This window comes from Rhinolophus ferrumequinum, chromosome 23, assembly GCF_004115265.2.
Source record: "Rhinolophus ferrumequinum isolate MPI-CBG mRhiFer1 chromosome 23, mRhiFer1_v1.p, whole genome shotgun sequence".
NCBI classification, from domain to species: Eukaryota; Metazoa; Chordata; class Mammalia; order Chiroptera; family Rhinolophidae; genus Rhinolophus; species Rhinolophus ferrumequinum.
This window is the reverse complement of record NC_046306.1, coordinates 29576649-29594944: the sequence shown is the minus strand read 5'-3', so window position 1 is coordinate 29594944 and position 18296 is coordinate 29576649. Positions and strand designations below refer to the sequence as shown.

The following is an 18296-nucleotide window of genomic DNA, read 5'->3' as shown; positions in this document are numbered from 1 at the left end:
TGACAGGAAACAGAGCAGAGAGCCAAGTGAATAGAAAAAGTCAGTGGAAAACAAACCACCTTTAATTGCGGGTCAGAACAACAGAAATAAAAGGCATTAAAGTTGCAATTAGAGAGAAAGAAAAAAAAAGTCCTGAAGCATTTAGAGCATAAACAGTGGCTACTACAGAGATGAAGTGAGAGGAAAATATTCACAAATACATTTTGAGCTTCAGGCCGTAGCAGACATATCTGGACATATTAAAATACCTGTAGTATTTTAATAAAGTGTAGGCACCTGGCAAAGTGGTCAGTTTTCTGACCAACAAACGCGCCGCACTTCATGGGTTAAATCCTCTAAGTTGAACTAAATCAAACTCCTCTATAGATGAAGAATATACAATGCATGGAAATTAAGAACTTTGTCTAAAATCTCACATTGTCTGTAGCTGAACCATGGTTAGAGGTTACTTCGCTAGATTTCGGTGTAGAATTCTTTTTATGAAAGTGCTAGTTTACATATCAGGTGGAACATCAGAGTTAACTAGGGATTTTTGAAGTCTTATTTCTAGAAATTCGCATTCAGGGATGGGGGTGGAGCTCAGGAATCTGTATTTTATGGGATTCTGACATAGCACGTGGAGAAGGATAAGTTGCCAGTAGCTACTGGCAGATTCCCCTTTGTTGTCCACGAATAGGCAATTCCAAATATTTGGAGAGAATACCAGAAAATTCAATGGATTTCTTTTTTCCAGTATGAGTTTGTTTTGGAGGTGTGGCTCAAATGAGCTGGGACCAGAGTTCGGAGACCGACATTTTGTACCTGCAGCATACAGGAGAATAAAATGGTTCACTAGAGGTGGCACATAGATTTCAGATGTTTTAGGTGGGCATGTTCCTGGGTCACTGTGTTGAGGAGGATTCTGAGGTTAGACCTAGGTTTAGTGGGAAAGAGCACTGCTGATGAATGATGTCCGCCACCTGGGTCAGCAATGAGGTGAGGTGGCCACAAGTCAAGCATAGGGTTTATCTGTTTTCTTTGGGTATGTGATAGTCTTTCCAGGAAAGAATTGTGTTTGAGTGATTTTGATATTTGGAGCTCAAGGACAACAGAAATATGAAGCAAACAACTTCCTCTCACAGTAGAATTCAGTATCTTTGTATTTCACTGCCATTAGATTATCTCAATGGTTTGAGATAAACATCATGGCATCCTGGGAGGGTTGTTTTCCTGTTTTCTTTTGTCATGTATGAATTATTAATAAACTTTTAATAGCTAAATTTCTCATTTTTATACCAGAAAGAGCAGTATTATGGCACTATTTTTTTTTTTTCTTTTGTGTTCACTGTAGGGCTTAGTTTTCATGCCCAGTTTTGGCTCTCTGTATGACTGGTGTTGAAGACTGCAAAAAATGTCCTGTGGATGCAACCACATAAATGTAAACATTTGCTGGCAGTTGCCTTGTGGATGCTCTGGTTGCCTTCATTTTATGCTTTGAAGGCTCATAAGCTTCTGCTTAGGTGTAAGAGATGTTGGTTAAACGTGTAAGTTTTGAAGCTAGATTGGATGGATTTGAATTCCAGCTCTGTCATGTTTTAACTGCATGGCCTTGGGTAAGTTACTCAGCCTCTTTGGGACTCAGTTTCATCATCTGTAAAATAGGGATAATCATAATAGTATTTATTCTTAGGAGCACCTGGGTTTGTGGCGAGGGTTAAATGAGCTTATGCTTGGAACACTGCTCATGACATAGTAAATATTACCTGTTATTATGTTTGTGGTGGTGGTGGTTATTGACACCTCTCTGGCCACCGTAGGGAGAGTTCATTGTAACAGGTGTGACAATAAAGAATGGATTTGTAAATTTTGTAAATAGTTTTTCATTTTGTCTAATTTATATAGAAATATTTCTTAAAGAAAACAAATGTGCTAGATTTGGAGATATTTCTACAAAAAGGAAATAACACACCAACAAGTCTGGGAACTATAGTGCCGGGAAGAAAGGTACTAAAGTATTTTAGAGCCCAATTACAAATGATGGGCAGAGATGAGAAAATACTCCAGAAAAGTTATCTGCAAATCAGAGCTGTCGCAGCAAATGAGGTACAAAATACAATGACTAAAGAGGTGGTCCCTTTATTTAGAAGAGAAATAGCAATGAAACAGAATAAACAGAATAAATTCTTTTCTCTTCAATTGACCCTCAGAAGTGTGAGAAAAACTACACCAAATGATTACAACATTCATTGAATAACTGTTTCCTAATGAAACAGAATCACGAGTCGATAAATGTAATATAGATTTCCTGGGGGCAAACTAGAAATACAGACAATTATAAAATTGGTTATGTCAAAAAATAAGGTCTCTCTCTACATATAAATTCACAAATGATCGCTTAACTCCTTAGAAATTCCTCAAACTGAAATTTGATCACGACCAAACCGCTCTTCTAAGATTTAGTGAATTCTGTAAGAATTAGTGAATTGAAGCACGTGTTGCTGCGAATTAGTTGGGAAGAGTACATTAGTGACCTGGGAAAGACTTACATAAGGAGGGAAAAGGGAACCTGTGAGTCAGATCAGGGCAGGTGCTATTGGTTTATAGTTGAGAAAAACAGTTTAGGTCGTTGAAATGAAAGAGAGGACTACTTCACAAATGCTTGTTTGAGCAATAATGGGTATCACTATGGAGTCTTCAATCCAGACACTAATTCCATGGACGAGAATTTTGGTGTCTTGAACTGATTTAGAATTTTTCATTTTGAAGCTCTTTAAACTGAATAACTACATGATAAACTAACATCTGCGTGTTTGATATAAATGTGTCTTACTCTGGTCCTTTGTCATAAAAAGAATATAAAACAGTCAAGTCAAAATTACCTTTTCTTTATGTAGCTCAGCAATAAGTGCAGGCGATTTTGAAATGGGCAAATATTTGCCAATACTAATAAACAGGGGAAACCAATGGGAAGAGGATGGAGGGAATATTTGGCGGTCTGAGTTTTGTATAAGTGCGGAGTGGCAGAATGAAATTTACAGCTGTCTTTCCACCAGCTCCAATGCATACGGAACCAGCCATTTTAGTGTGTGGCAAAATTGACTATAAGTTTGCATGCAACAGAAGGAGCTAATGAAGGAGGAGTACAAAAGTGGCCCACTGCAATAGAGACATGTATTCTATAAGGAAATGTGTTCCACTGCATTGTAAAAAGAGTAGTCCTTAATTGAAAAATCCTGAGTCATGAAAATAGACTTCACAAGTCCAATGGATTATTTTAATGTAAATGAGATTTCAATGAATTCCATCACATACAGATGAAAGCATGCCACCTAATATATAACACAATCTAAGAACACCATTAATAATCTCAAATAATTTTACATCGAGTGAACAATTATTAAACATGACTTATGTGGGAAAAAGACTCCTTATTGAGTGTCTTAAATACTTACGAATCCACATGATTCTCAAATGAAAGGAGAATTGGAAAAGGTGAAGTCTTAAATGCACACTCGGCGATGGCTTCTATCACTTCCTAAAAATGAGAACACATGAATATTCAGTACGTCAGAATTTCAATGTGTGTATTTTTTTCTTTGGAGCTGCATAAATTAATATGGCTACCTTTTTCATTCATAGAATTGTATCAAGTGGCCTGAAATGACTAGAAGGGATTGTGAAGGCTGCTGCACTGTAAGTTTCTGACTCTTGACTTAGCAAGGAAAGAAAAAGGAGACTGAATTTTGGTGGAGGGGGAGATGCAACTGTGGAAGGATCCTATTATTTGTTAATTAAACCTACTTTTTAAAAATAATAAAATAAGTCAATCATATTATAAAAAATTTGGGCAAGAGCAGGCAAACATTTTCACTCATAAATTCACCCTTTGAACAAAACCACTGTTGGCATTTGGTTATATTACTTCTAGTTTGTATTTCATGTATTTGTATAACTGAGTTTTAAGTATAGTAACTACTCTATTTGTGTTTTTTAACATTGTTATGATAGATAACATTACTGAGATATAATTCACCCATTTAAAGTGTACAATTACATGATTTTTGGTATATTCAGAGTTGTACAAGCATCATCCCAATTTAAGTTAGGACATTTTTATCACCTCCAAAAGAAATCAGGTACCCAATAGCAGTCACTCCCAATTTCCCCACCTCACCTCACATATCTAGCGCTAGGCAATCATTAATCTCCTTTTATCTCCATAGCTGTGCATATACTGAACATTTCATATAAATGGGATCATACAATACGTGGCCTTTTATGTCCGGCACCTTTCATTTAGCGTGCTTTCATTCATCCATGCTGTAACATATATCAGTACTTTATTCTTCAATCTATATTTTTAAAAAATGTGTATGTCATAAGCTTTAATATCTGTATAAAATTCTAGGAGTAGTAGTATCATAATTGATTTAACCATTACCCAGTTGTGGGATAGACATATTTTAAAAGTTATCATTCAAATACTTTTACAAAGCACGTCTTCATTTTTTCCTAATATTTTGAATTATTCTGGGAATAGAGTCTCAGAAGGGGAATTATTGAATTAAAGAATATGAATAGTTTTAAACTCTCCTGTGTTTCTCCAAATTACTTTTCATCTTTGATTGCCTAGAGTAATGTAACGAAGGACCAGATTTCAATGCATATTCACCAGCTTTGGGCATTATTTTTTCAAAATGTTTTTTTCATTGAACTGGTATTAAAGTGTGATCTCATTTATTTTTAATTATATCATTGTCAGTGCCACTGTGGTTTCACATACTCATAATTTGTTTTTAGTTGCATTTACTTTTTTCATATCCTCCTTTCAAGTAGGAATTTCTACTCTCATTCTTTGTGCCTGAGCCTTCTCCATTATCTTCTCTACCTTCCTTAAAGAATGCATAGCCTTCTTTATATCCAAGCCAGAAAGCTATTTCCTTGGCCCCAGAGTATAAATAAGACTTTCTAATTCTTACTATATTTGCATGTATCCTGTAAGAGGGATTTGCCTGCATGGAGCACAAAACCCGCTTTCATCATTTCTTAGAAGTGAGTTCACAGATTGCCTTTCATACATGATCAGTTTAACTTTTATGATAGTGGATGCCATCAAAAATAAGTGCACTATAAATAGCAAGCTGCATCAAGATTTTAAATTCTTTTTTTGATTTATTTGAGCACAGGCTTTGAATTCAAACAGACTTGTGTTTGAGTCTTACTTCTTAGACTTCCAAGCTGTGTGACCTTGGGAAATTTCACTTAATGCCTCTGTGCATTAGCTTACTGACCTGTAGAGTGGGGGTGAGATACTTCATTCCATGAGTCAGTTGTTGTGAGAATGCATTGAGAGAAGATAAAGGACCCAGCTCATGATGGGCATATATTCTCAAATCAACTAAAGTTACTTACCTTGCTAGGACCTTCCTCCCCACTCACCCTAAATCTTACCTCAGACTCTTACTAATACAAACCAGAGCCCCCATTAAATGAACATTTATTATGTTCCAGACACATATCTTCTCTCATGCTATACGTATAAGAAAAGTAGTATCCACCATTTTATAGATTATAAAACGGAGGCTCAGAGATATTAACCAATTTGCCCAAGATCACAGAGAGGAACATCTAGTAAAACCCAGGAAACTTTATCTGACTCTAGAGTTTATGCTCTTAACCTTTACAGTAGCTCCCATGCAGCAAATTATCTTAATGAGCTTAACCACCTAAGATCAAAACCCTCAAAATAATTGAGAGGATATATCATAAAGGAAGTGAGTGATAAATGCAAAGAAAAGGCGGACGGGGGCAGTGAGTCTAGATTTTGTTCATTTAATAAATGTGGCCCTATTGTATCAGGTAAAGGCAAGACACACTGGAGCCATTCTTGACCTCTTTCTCTCACATCTTCTGATTTATCAGCAATCCTGTCCCAAACATGTCCCAAATATGTCCAGGATATAACCACATCTCAGCATCTCTATCTCTGTTATCCTGATGCAAAAACCTTTGCAGTAACTGCTGTGGTAGATTTTATCATAATTCCCACATTTCATTACCCCTTTCTCTGAGATCAGTTGATAATAGGCATGGCCATGTGTTTTGGAGTGAAATATGTATGAAAATGGCATGGTCACCTGCTGAGCAGTCTTCAAGAGCCATGATGTGATTCTGCCATTTCTCTTTTCCTATTGCCATGAGCTCAGTGATATCACAGGTTGGGGCTATTCTTTCTTTGTAGATTATAGACAATATCAGAGCAACAGCTAACATCAAACCCAAGCGAGAAATAAACCTTTGTGGTTCTAAATCACTGAGATTCTGTAATTTTTTTTGTCATTGCAGCAAAACCAAGCAGAGGCTGACTGATAGAAACTTTTAACTGTTTTCTTTCTTCTGTGTTTGTCCCATATATTACATACGATAGCCAGAGTGATTGTTATCAAACAGGAATCAGATTATTTCACTACTTCGGAGTAAAGTTTTTCCATTGGCCTTCTATTTCAGAGTGAAATCCAAATTCTTTATCAGATCTGGCACCTGCTATCTCTCTAGATTCATCTCCTTTACCTGTTCACTATTGCTTACCCTGATACAGTTCACTGACCTTCTCTTGCTTTTCCCTGAATACACCGAGCATGACTTCATCTCCTTGTTTTTCGCTTTCATTTCTTTATCTTTGTTGCCTTTATCAGGAATACTCTTACCTGAAAGCAGGACTCACTTCCATACCTGAGGGGGTGTGTGGTCTCTGCTCAACTGTCTTGTAATAACAGTCCTTCTGCCACCGTACTCCTGAAAATGGCATACCTCTAGCCCCTCTTTTGTTCAATACTTAACTTATGTTACCTTAAAGGGCATATCTCCATGGGCCATATTGTATGTTTATTTTGATCTACTTCTCCCCACTAGAATGGAAGCTTCTTGAGGGTAAGCACTCAATTTTCTCCACTGCTCTGTCTCCAGGGCCTAGGAAGTGCTAAGGAACATTCTAGATGTTCACTAAATATTTTCAAATAAATAAATGAACTCTTAACATTCCTAATAGAAGAGAAACATCATTTATCTATTTATGATCCCATTTATTTTTCTATTGAGTATTTCAGAGGCCAGCAAACTTTTCCCATAAAGGACCAGATAGTAAATATTTTAGACTTTGCTGCCCAAATGGTTTCTATGGCATCTATTCAACTCTGCCTTTGTAGCCCCAAAGCAGCCACAGATAATAAGTAAACACATGGCTGTGGCCATGCTCCAACAAAAGTTAATTCACCAAACGAGGTGGCATGCTGAATGTGGCCTAAAGAGGATAGTTTGTCAACCTTTGGACTAGTCTAATCATTGGCTTAAACAAAGCTTGAAACTTGATTATAACCAAAGGTAAATGTAACTTGGTATTACAGAAGCTGGAATGTTCCATACTCAATAGCCTAGTTAACTTCAACACTTTCATGGCTGAAATTTCCATTCAAGGTTGAGTCAGTCTTACATTGAAAAAGAGTCTCTCAAATGTAAATGTAAGTAAAAGACTTCGAGAACTTTTCTGATTATAATTGGTGATTTTGGCTGTTTGAGAATATCTCCAGTTGCCTCTAATAATGAAGCTTGACTATAGACTCGCCCCATCAGCATTTGGGCCAAGAAGAGTCAGGCCTAAAGGTGAGTGAGATCCCTACCCCTTCTACCTTAGAAAAGTGGGTATTTTGTCCCAGGACAATGGCCTTTCTCCTTATTTGTGGCCAATTAAATGTGGGTATTTTTATGGGTCTGCTCTCAGACCACTAGGGAATTTATGCTTCTCTGTCTTCCTAGCTCCCTGGGTCCGCTTCTCTTACCCCACAGTGGAGATGCTGCTATGGCTTGAACTGCTGCTGGGCCCTGGTTCCTAGTCCTTCCTATCTTGTGTCCCCTACTTCTCCCTTTTTCTGTCTCTGGTGCTATTCACTTGTGGTCTTGTACACTTGACTTAGGTCCCGTGTTCGCAATGGATTCTCCACGCTCATCTGCCATATCCTTCTCAGCTCCCACTGGATCCCTAAACAAGTCTTGGCTGTGTTTAATTTGCCACATAGTTTAGCCTTCTAGCCTCTTCTTAAAGTGGTTGCCAGGGGTTGTGTGTGGAGGGCACCCACAGCCTCTACCACAGCAGCTTTATAAATGACTTAATTCACCCCCTGCCCTCACCCTGACTAAATAATACCACAGCCATCATATTTATAGAAAGAAAGCTGAAGTGTGACTCCTTAAATTTCAATTATAATATCAGTAGCTAACGTTTATAGAGTACTCACTGAGTACCATGTGGTCTTCTAAGCAATGTCTGTATATTAAGTAGCATCCTTGAAGGCTGACAACCAACCTAGGAGGTAAGCTCTGTTATCATCTCCATTTTGCTCATAAGAAAGAGGCTCAGACTAGTAAGGGTGTTTGTCCAAGGTCTGCAGCCAGCAAATAGGAGAGCTGGCATTAGAACCCTGTCACCAGCTCCAGAGCTGCATTCTTACGCTCTGTAGTCTCTTTTCTCTCTTTCCCTCCATCTGCTCCATCCTCCCTCTATCTGTCTCTTCTCATCTCTACCATAAGGTTAGCCATCAGCTTAGAAAACCCTTTTGAACTTTTAAAACCAACGAAAGCATTTACTGAATTTCATCTAATCATTTTAGCGGGGAGTACCTGAAAACTCCAGAAGTTCCACTGTAGGACTTTTGTGGGTTTTTTTTAAATACCTTTAGAATATTTTGCACAGTGCACATGACCCATCAGGATGAGAAAAGTTGTTACTTTTTTTAGGTTTGAAGTTTCGTTCTTTCACATAAACTGTCATTAGTGGACACTGGAATGTGAAAGTACCTTACAGCGCGATTGCTCCTTATTAAGCCAAACACTGGGATTCAATAATGTACAAACCATATGGCTCAATTACTAACCTCCAGTGGGAAAAAAAACTGCCCTTGAAATCCTTTATCCTTGACAGACAACAGCAGGGTGTATTTGATATCCATTTTATGTGAGCGTTTATGTAGCAGTTAAATTGCATCCTAAATTATTATTTCTCTCAGAGAATGAAGCTTTATTTTCAGAAATGCTCCATTTAACCACATACTCAAATTTAATACATTTTCATCATATATGTTATCACATTATCCAGTTTCCCATCTTGTACAATTGCTGATTACAAAGGAGCTGCCTGAGGGAATAAAAAGGAGCAGCGTGGGGATGGGGAGGGTGGGTGGGTGCCCACTGTGGGAGGAAGGAGAGTGAGTGGGAGCAGAGAGAATGAAGCCTAAGTGGTGAAATTATTGTCCTGTCCATCAGAGAGGCTCACGCAATGCGGCGGAGAAACAGAAGGGCAGATATATGGGATAAATAATAAATAAATAAACTCAGACTGCAAAACAAAAAGCCCTCCAGAGAGAAGGGGAATTATAGCATGTCCCCTTTCCCAGAAAACAGCATTTTACTTCGGCTCATACAATAAATAGGAGGTAAATGTCAATAGGAGCTTTCGCTTTGGGGCATATATCTCACAGAAGCTTTTCCGATTGCATAGGCTGAGAGGAGATAAACTATGTGACATAAAAATGACAAACTTCTGCATTTAGTTTATTTTGCTGCTGCGATACACCTGTGGCTATAGAACATAGTCGAATTGCACTGTAAAGGTCAGGTTCCAAATATATGGGATAGCCCAAACTGGCAAACATTGAGAGAATCTTTTCAGTGCCCTCCAATATACGACACATGGAATTTCACATGTGAAAATAGAGAAAGACAAAATTCATTCATGTGATAAGCAGAGGCAAGAAAAAGTAAAAATGAAAGCTATGCTGTAATTTGTCTATTTGCGTTGGAATGGGAAAATTCATTTATAAAACATTTATTGAGCACCTACTATATGCCAGATTCTTTTCAAAGTGCTTGGGACAGATCAGGGAACAAAACAAAGATCATGTCTTTGTGGAGCTTACATACTAGTAGAAGGAGACAGACAATAAACAAGGAACATAATAATTAAGTTAAGCAGAGTGGTAGAAGGTGATAAGTGCCAACTGATAAATAGAAAAAATAAAGAGGTGGCGGGAATGTCTCAGGAGTGTGGGAGTGGGCGTGAAGGCTGGGCAGTATTAAATAGAGTGGTCACATTAAGCCTTGTTCAGAAGGTGGCATTTGACAGTTTTCAAGGAAGTAAGAGGTGAATCACGCAGACGCCTGGGGGAAGCGCATTCTGGGCAGAGAGGACAACCTGTGCCAAGGCTGTGTGGTCAAACCTGCCTACCCTGGTCAGGGAACAGCAAGGAGGCCAGTGGAGTTGGAGCCAAGTGAATGACGGGGAAAGTGATAATGGGGGCGGGGTACATCACGTAGGGCCTTGTTCCCCATTTCTTTTTTTACCCTTTCTTACAAAGTCACTGTACAAAGTAGTTTCTGGAAAAGCAAACCACATGCTAATAATCATGTAGAGCAGGGCTGGGCCTAGGGTGAGGCAAGTGCGGTATCTAAATGCAAAATGTAAAGAAACACCCATTTGCAGGTGTCCACTCTGCATTTACGTGACCCTGAGAGTAAGCTCCTCCCTACATTTTGCAGGTAAGGGGCCTCAGGTGCATCACCCTAGTCCTAGTCCTGACGTAGAGAATTATTGCTCTGTATATCTGTCCACAAACAGGTTTGCATTTCTACTCCCCACACTCATCCTTTCTCACCACTGTCCACATCTCTGCAAGAATGATATATCCTGCAAATGCAAATTAGCAGAGAGCATGGCTGGACAAACCAAGCAGCAGAGGAGATGGATTTCCTGCTCTATTTGGCCACCTCCTACCCCTAACTCTGGCAGGGAGAGAGAGAGGAAGCAATGTTCTGGGCCAGTTTTAGTCTTTTAGTCTCTAAATCTGTCAGCAAGTGTGTGGATGTGGTTGAGAAGCTGTGCTATTCCTGGAGCCCAGGAATAGATATTCAATCAGCCTGTGGCTCAGAGATCACAGATGAGATTGAAGAGCCACTTGTACAGTTGAGTGCAGAGGGAGAGTCACTCTAAGCTGGCGTGATGGCTGAGGCCAAAATGCCGATGCTCCACATAAAATAAATATGCTTAAAAGTTGGTGTTTACCTGCACCCCGACCCCCTGCAAAGGAACTCAAATATATGGTGATGGAAGGAGAACCGACTCTGTGTGGTGAACACACAATGCAGTATATTTATGATCTAATAGAGAAATGTACAGTTGAAACCTATGTAGTTTTGTTGTCACCCCAATACATTTTAATAAAAAAAAAAGTACCTTGAGGATTATAAATTTTTAAGAAATATAATTGCCCCTCACATGAACTCGGAGGGGCAGTAGGCAATGTTTCGTTGTACAAGGCCATCAGTCCCTTAGCTCAGTAATGGCTCCATCAAAATGTGCTGTCTCCCTTTCCTGGATCATCTTCATCCATTAGCAGATAGGTGAGTCCAAATTGCACTCACCCCACACCAGGGTCATCTATCCCGTACTTTTTCTTTAACAGCCCAACCGGGCTCGGGTTGATACCTTAGATATCTAACAAAGGATAATGGCAGGAGCTGGGAGGGTGGGAGACTATGAAAAATGAAACAAAAACCCATTGATTTTTTCCATTAAAGAAAACCAAAAGGAGCAGATAAACTTTTAAAGATTTTTGATCAAAATTAAGGTCAACCCCTCATTAAACTTTGTTGTAAAATTTAGTAAAGGGCGCTATTTTTCTCTAATTGTTGTATTGTAGCTTAAGTTTAAGAAATCATGAAAAGTCAAATTCCCTAGACACACATGCTAAACATATTTTAAGGTGCTAATGATGTTACGTCTGAACACATTTTTATTGCTGTCAAACATAGTACTTTTGATCAAGAAATCCATTTACCTAAACTGAAACCTGGCTGTCCCTTAAAAATCTTCTTTTCTGCTGCTCTTTCAAGTGATAGCTGTTTGTTTTATCACATCGCAAGTGTCCCAGGGCTAAAAGCTGAAGAAGATTGGGAACGTTTTGCTCCCAGTGTTACTTTTGAAACATTACCTCTCAATCTTCTTATTTTAAAACAAAACAAAACCGAGTTCTCGTGAAGCAGCCAAACAAGCTTAACTAGTTCTTCACTTCTGCCATCTGCTGAGATCTCCCTTATTCAGCAAAGACTTTGGCAAATGGCTCATTGTCTTCTTTACCCAAAGTTTTGTCACCAATCTTGGTGACATTAACATCTATCTAATTCCTTCAATATTCTGGCCTCTTAACACTCTGACCTCCCCATTTTCAATTGTCCTGTCCTCACTCTATCTACCTTCATTATCCAAATACTTGGGCTCTGTTTCTGTGGTTGCGTAGGGCAAGCGTTAGTGACCCAGAGCCAGTTCTGCCCTGAGACTGATGGAACCCAGGTAATGGGGCTCATAGCATGCGACCTGTGCTCCAGAGGTTGTCCTCTGGTCCTTCTCTGTCCTTTCCCTTCCGAAGGGGTGAGATACCTGAGTCAGCCAAGAAAACATGTTCCCTAAAGCCCACGTATCCCCATTCTAGATTACTTTCTAGGGTACCTAGGACCACAGATTTCCCCACTCAAATGCCCCCAAGCTCCTGAGGATGGCTCTCCGCAGGGGATCTGAACAGAACTCACATTTGTCCATATGCACGAATGTGAGGCCCTTTATGGTGTATGGCAGAGCCATGAATGGGACGAGAGGAGAGATGACCAAACACCCCCTCATCACTGACTCATAAGAGTGGTTGATGCTCTTTATAAATTTCAGCTTTGTCTTGCTTCCTAGATGGGATTTATTAAGACACCCACTCATGATTGTTTCTCCTTCCTGACAGCATCCTATCCATAGAAAGGCCCTGCTTGCTTGACTCACCCTCATCCAAATCATCTAATACAAGCCGAAATTCTGTAACTTCTCTCTAACACACTTTTACAGAGGCATCACAGTTCCCCATGACATTTGTGCTCCCTTGTTGCATAAGCCAATGAACCCAACTTTGACTACATGTGTGCCCTAGGGGTCTTTGAGCCCTAGGTATCAATGTGCCAAAAGAAGGCATATTATAGCCAGTATTCCATTCCATATATTATTATTATTGTTGTTGTTCCATACATGAGTATATTTTGTGAATGGAATATTATATAATAATTAAATAGGACTCTTTAACATCATCATCACCAAGCAAGCAAACAAATAAGCTAGAGATACACGCAATAATATTGAATCTCCCAAATAATGTGGAGTGAAAAAAGCATAACACAAAATAATGCATACTACAGTATGAATACATTTATATCAAGTTAAAAATTGGTGAAACTACATTGTTTAGGGCTGTACATACACTAGTACAGCTCTAAAGAAATGCAAAGGGTGATTGATCGCTGTAATGGTCAGGAAGGTGGTCATCTCTGGGGCGACGGGGGTCATTCTGTTGGGAATGGGTATGTGGAGTGTTTCTGGGGTGCCAGTACATTCCTATTTCTTGATTTTGGTGGTAGTTCATGAGTGCAAACGTTGTATCAATTTGTTAACTTGTACAAATAAGTTGTATGAATTCTTTGTTATATATGTTATAATTCCCAATGATAAAATGCAAGAAAAAAAGAATAAGAGTGCTAAATAGACAAATAAATTTATTATTTCCTTTCTAAAACAGTTTCTTTAGGTTTCGTTAGCATGAATCAGTTCACCTGATCCCAACTGCCACCCATGGATAAACTGTTAAGTGTTAGCCTCTAAAATGGCAAAGATGATTAATAGCCTATGGTCTTAATTGTAACTACTAGGACTGTCTACTTTAGGAGGCTTTACTCGAAAGGGGTCCAATCTCCCCAGGTGCCTCTGTTAGCCGTTTTCATTCATTCTACCTTGAAGGATATTTCCGTCGTCATGGTAAACCCATGGGTGATGACTGGCTCCTCTTCTGCGGTCCGTCCTTTCCAGCAGTCCAACTCCACACAGCGACAACCAGACAGGAGCACTTGGCGATACATCTCAACGGAGGAGTTTCCAGCCAGTTGACCAGCTGAAAAACACCAACAAAATGAACCCCAGAATTCCAGGAAGCAAGAAACACACCAGAAAAGCTCTTCAACAATGGGAAAACAAAGAGTTTAAGAGCTTGAGTAGCTGTTCTCAGCCTTTTTTCTGCCTCAACATACCAGAAGGTAGTGAGATAATCACAAATGTAATTGTGACTTCTTAGCAGAGGTTTTGGGGAAAAGAGAATTTAAGAAAGAAAGTACTGTAACAATGAGAGTAGCTCATGTTTATTAACTGCTTAGCATGTGCCAATTATAGTTCTTTGAACCTTATATGTAGTACTACATTTAATCTTTACAAAACTCTCTGGTATAAACACCTTTTAAAAAACATAGTTATTTTCAGATAATGAAAATGGCATAGAGCAATTCATTTACCCAAGTTTCCAAAGCTGTTAAGAAGAAGATCCAGGATTATAACTTCAAAACTCATTCTCTTAATTCTGACTGCATTTCTATGAGAGAGTACTGTTGACAGGTTATTTTATTCTACAACGCAACCCTGCTGTCATGTCTGTCCAAGGCACAAATGCTTAGAAAATCTAAACATTCTTTTTTCAAAAGTGCTCTTTTATAGGAATAAACTTAAATTTGACAGAAGAGAAAACCTTATACTCAAACAATTACAAAATATTGTTAAAAATATTAGACAATCTTAAGAAATAAAAAGACATCCCATATTCATGGAGCGGAAGACTTAATATTGTTAAGATAGTACTCATCCCCAAATTGATCTAAAGTTCAATTCTTGGGATTTTAATATCATAATTTTGTGATCAAATATCTAGACCTTTCTGCAATTTGAACTGTGGCCCTGCGAGTGACTAAGCAGTTTATGTAGTGAACTGCATTTGCTGCATTGTCCCTTTCACCACAAAACTTGTTTTACGAGTTTATTTTGCTTCAAGGGAAACTGACTTGTGACCACTTCCTCCTGCCCCACCATATCTTATGACACCCCCTGCTGCTAATGTGTTTTGACTCCAACCTTGGTCATATCTCATGACCCTACCTGCTAACCATGAGTTGGCAAACTGGAGATGCCCTGTATCCCTGACCAATCTGCATCTTGCTTGTACATACTTACAGTTTTGCTGCTTGCCCCAACCAATCCCCTTAAAGATCAGCTCTCTGTGCTTACTGCCCTTAAATACTCTGCCCTACCCTACCCCTCCCTTTTTTGGTCTATGCTCCGGGCTCTGACTCCTGATTCCCTGGCTTGCAGACCATATATAAATGGTCTCCCAGAAGGGTCTTCTGGAATTTCTTGACAATTCCTATCAAAATTCTAGCTGTTTTTTTTGCACGAATTGACAAGTTTTTAAAAAATCTATGGTTTTTAAAAACTATATGGATATTTAAAAAATACACACACTCACATACATACACACACACAGGGTGCCAAAAAAATGTATACATATTTTAAGAAAGGAAAAAACTGTAGTAAGATAGTAATCCTCAATATGTACCGATAACAAAAGATGAATACAAGTCATGTTTGACTTCTGCTGTTACAAGAGGTGCTCAAAGTGGTTACTATCAGCATCCAGACACTTCTGATTATGGAGAACTACTGTTTGAGCAACGTTGACCAAAGTGTCCACTTGTATACATTGTTTTGGAGATATATATATATATATATATATATATATATATATATATATATATATCTCCAAATATATACACACACACTACTATATATATATATATATATATATATATATATATATATATATACTACTATAGTATATATATCTATACTATAAAACTCTTAGACAAAAATATAGTGGTCAATATTTGTGACCTGGACTAGACAATGATTTTGTAGATGTGAGAAAAAAACAAAAAACAAAACAAAACAAAAACAGAAGCAACAAAGGAAAAAATAGATAAACTTCATCAAACTTAAAAACTTTTGTGAACAGAACTGAAATACTCTAGTGAAGTGATGAGAATTGTAATAATCAAGGCGTCTGAGAAGTCTGAGGGCAGGAATCGAAGTCAAACTATTCCTGTTTCACTTAAGAAGTCAATGGAAGGCACTAATTTCTTGATAAATTAATTTATAAGATTAATAATAAATAACTTTTGAGATAAGCCCACCATCAACACACAAATGGAAGTCTTTGGTTTTCCAGATTAAGGATTTTCTCTGATTGATATTTTATAAGTCTCCATCATTTTTAAAAAATAGTTAAATGGTGACATATTGATGAAAACTGTCGAAATGACTTTGAAATGGACAGGATCTGCTTGGTGGAGACACACAGTACAGAGAAAATGGGATTACATTTTCTGGTTTAATTTAACTTTTTACTCGTTTAATTTTACTTCTGTATGCATGTCACAATACGCACATCAGCATAATAAAAGGTGGTATTCCCCAGTTCTATAGAGGCCTAGTAAAAGCACTGAAAGGGTGATTAAATAAGTGTGCATAATCACTTTTCTCTACTGGAAAAATAGGGCATTTTAAACAACAGAAATGTGTTTGCAAAAGTAGAAATGCTGACCAAATAATCTAGAAAGTTCCTGATGCTAGATCATCAATTTGCCATTTATGATTGCCTCAAAGTTGGTTGTAGTAAAGATCTTTGCTGCATAAAGGGAAGAAAAGGCAGTGGGAGTGAAGGGGAAGTATAATAATTTACATGTTATTCTTAAGCTTAGAAGAGTGCTACTTTAGCTGAAGAAAGTGAAGAATTCTAATAATTATCAGGTTAACACATTAAAGCTCATAGCTCTTGCAGAAAATTGCACTGATGTTAAAGAGTTAAGCAGATTTTCTTGTATATTATCTAGAAAATTGTTTACATGTATTTCTGGTTATATCCAATATCAATACATAATGTGCAATTTCTGAGTTTATTTCATTAATACTTTGTTATGTGTTAACTAACGTTAGTAGGGAAGTTGCCATAGATTCATGAGCTAGATAAGATTTAACGGTAAATTGAAGTAAATACATTCCTAACTCACATTAGAGTGTTCTGTCATAAAAGATTCAGAGAATTTCTAGAAACATTTCTTTGGATTTACTTGCAATTTTTATTAATCCTTAAAAGAAATAGAAGAAACTTAATGTACATTCTAAATGTTGGTCAGTTACTATTTCAAAAGACATGGTAAGACATGAGATTGGGTTTATGAGATGCAAAGGAATCTGGAAAAAAAAGAAAAACACCTAAAGAACGGGAGCATATGTGTGTGTAGTGTTTATTGTCCAACACCTAACTAAGCCCAACAGATTCCCTACAAAGTAAACGTACTATTCATTCTTACAATAAATAATCTTTATTAGAAATGAAAGTCTCCCAACAGAAGCATATTTTGAAAAAACTCACGCATTTCCATAATTGTCCTATTCCTTGGAATGCATATTAAGTTTCCTGTGTGTGTTTTACTTCATCTGTGGAGTTATACCCCCCCTAAATGTGTGTATTAATATTCTTCATTATTTTTTCCTTTTCTGCCTAAAACCTCAAAGCTGGTTTATTTTTCTTTCCTAAAGTTCCTAACTCCTCATCATTCTATCCAATTCCCCCATTATATTTCCATTTGTTTAGAGCCAATAAATACAGCTTCTGGGGCCAAGGCATTGCCGGGGGTTGGGATTAATAATATGTAATGAGTCACTCAACCCTTGTTATTTCTGAAACTAGTGTCTGACATCATCTCTGCCTGGCTGTGAACACCCCCTGGAGTACATTCCAAGCCCATGATGGACCTTGGGAGCTGATGCTCCATCTCAGATTAATTCACAGTACTGCCCCAAGTCATGGCTCTGCAACTTCTCACTTGACTGCATTCATTTTGGGCATCTGGCTACATTCACTTGAGCTTTGTCTCAGAATTACCCAAGGCATCCACGGATGGAAGAGACCGGAAAATTGGAAATAACAATCCCTCTATTAACATAGGCTTCGGAGGCATTTCTCCTCTTACAGAGGGTGATATTTGTCTATATTTATATTTAACATTGTTTATTGTCTTCTCTTCAACCTCCAGTGTAAGAAGATTCCAGAACACGATGCATTTGTTAATTCAGTGACCTTCTTTCATAAACATTGTCTCTTTCCATAAATGGAAGTGGGGACTATTTCTCCTCACTTTCAATGCTCTAATATCCATTCAGGTCACAATCCCAGCTACACTGGGAAGAACTGTCCAAAAGACTGAGGCTGTGTTGTGCACCTTGCCTGTCTCTACGGGTGTCAGTTTGATCTGACCTCTCTCTTCCATAGTGTCTGCCTGCTGCCTCAGTGAGACCCTGGAAC

The 18296-nt window shown here is 38.1% G+C and overlaps 1 protein-coding gene across 2 annotated transcripts in view; it reads right to left on the bottom strand.

The window, feature by feature from the left end:
- Positions 1–18296, bottom strand: part of PLCB1 (phospholipase C beta 1) — a 663189-nt gene that overhangs the window by 141165 nt on the left and 503728 nt on the right. For both annotated transcript variants that reach the window (XM_033094700.1, XM_033094701.1), the window contains exons 11-12: positions 13846–14003; positions 3432–3514 (exon numbers count right to left, since the gene is read on the bottom strand). In XM_033094700.1, the coding sequence (XP_032950591.1) occupies positions 3432–3514; positions 13846–14003 (241 nt within the window). The remainder of the gene's footprint in view (positions 1–3431; positions 3515–13845; positions 14004–18296) is intronic.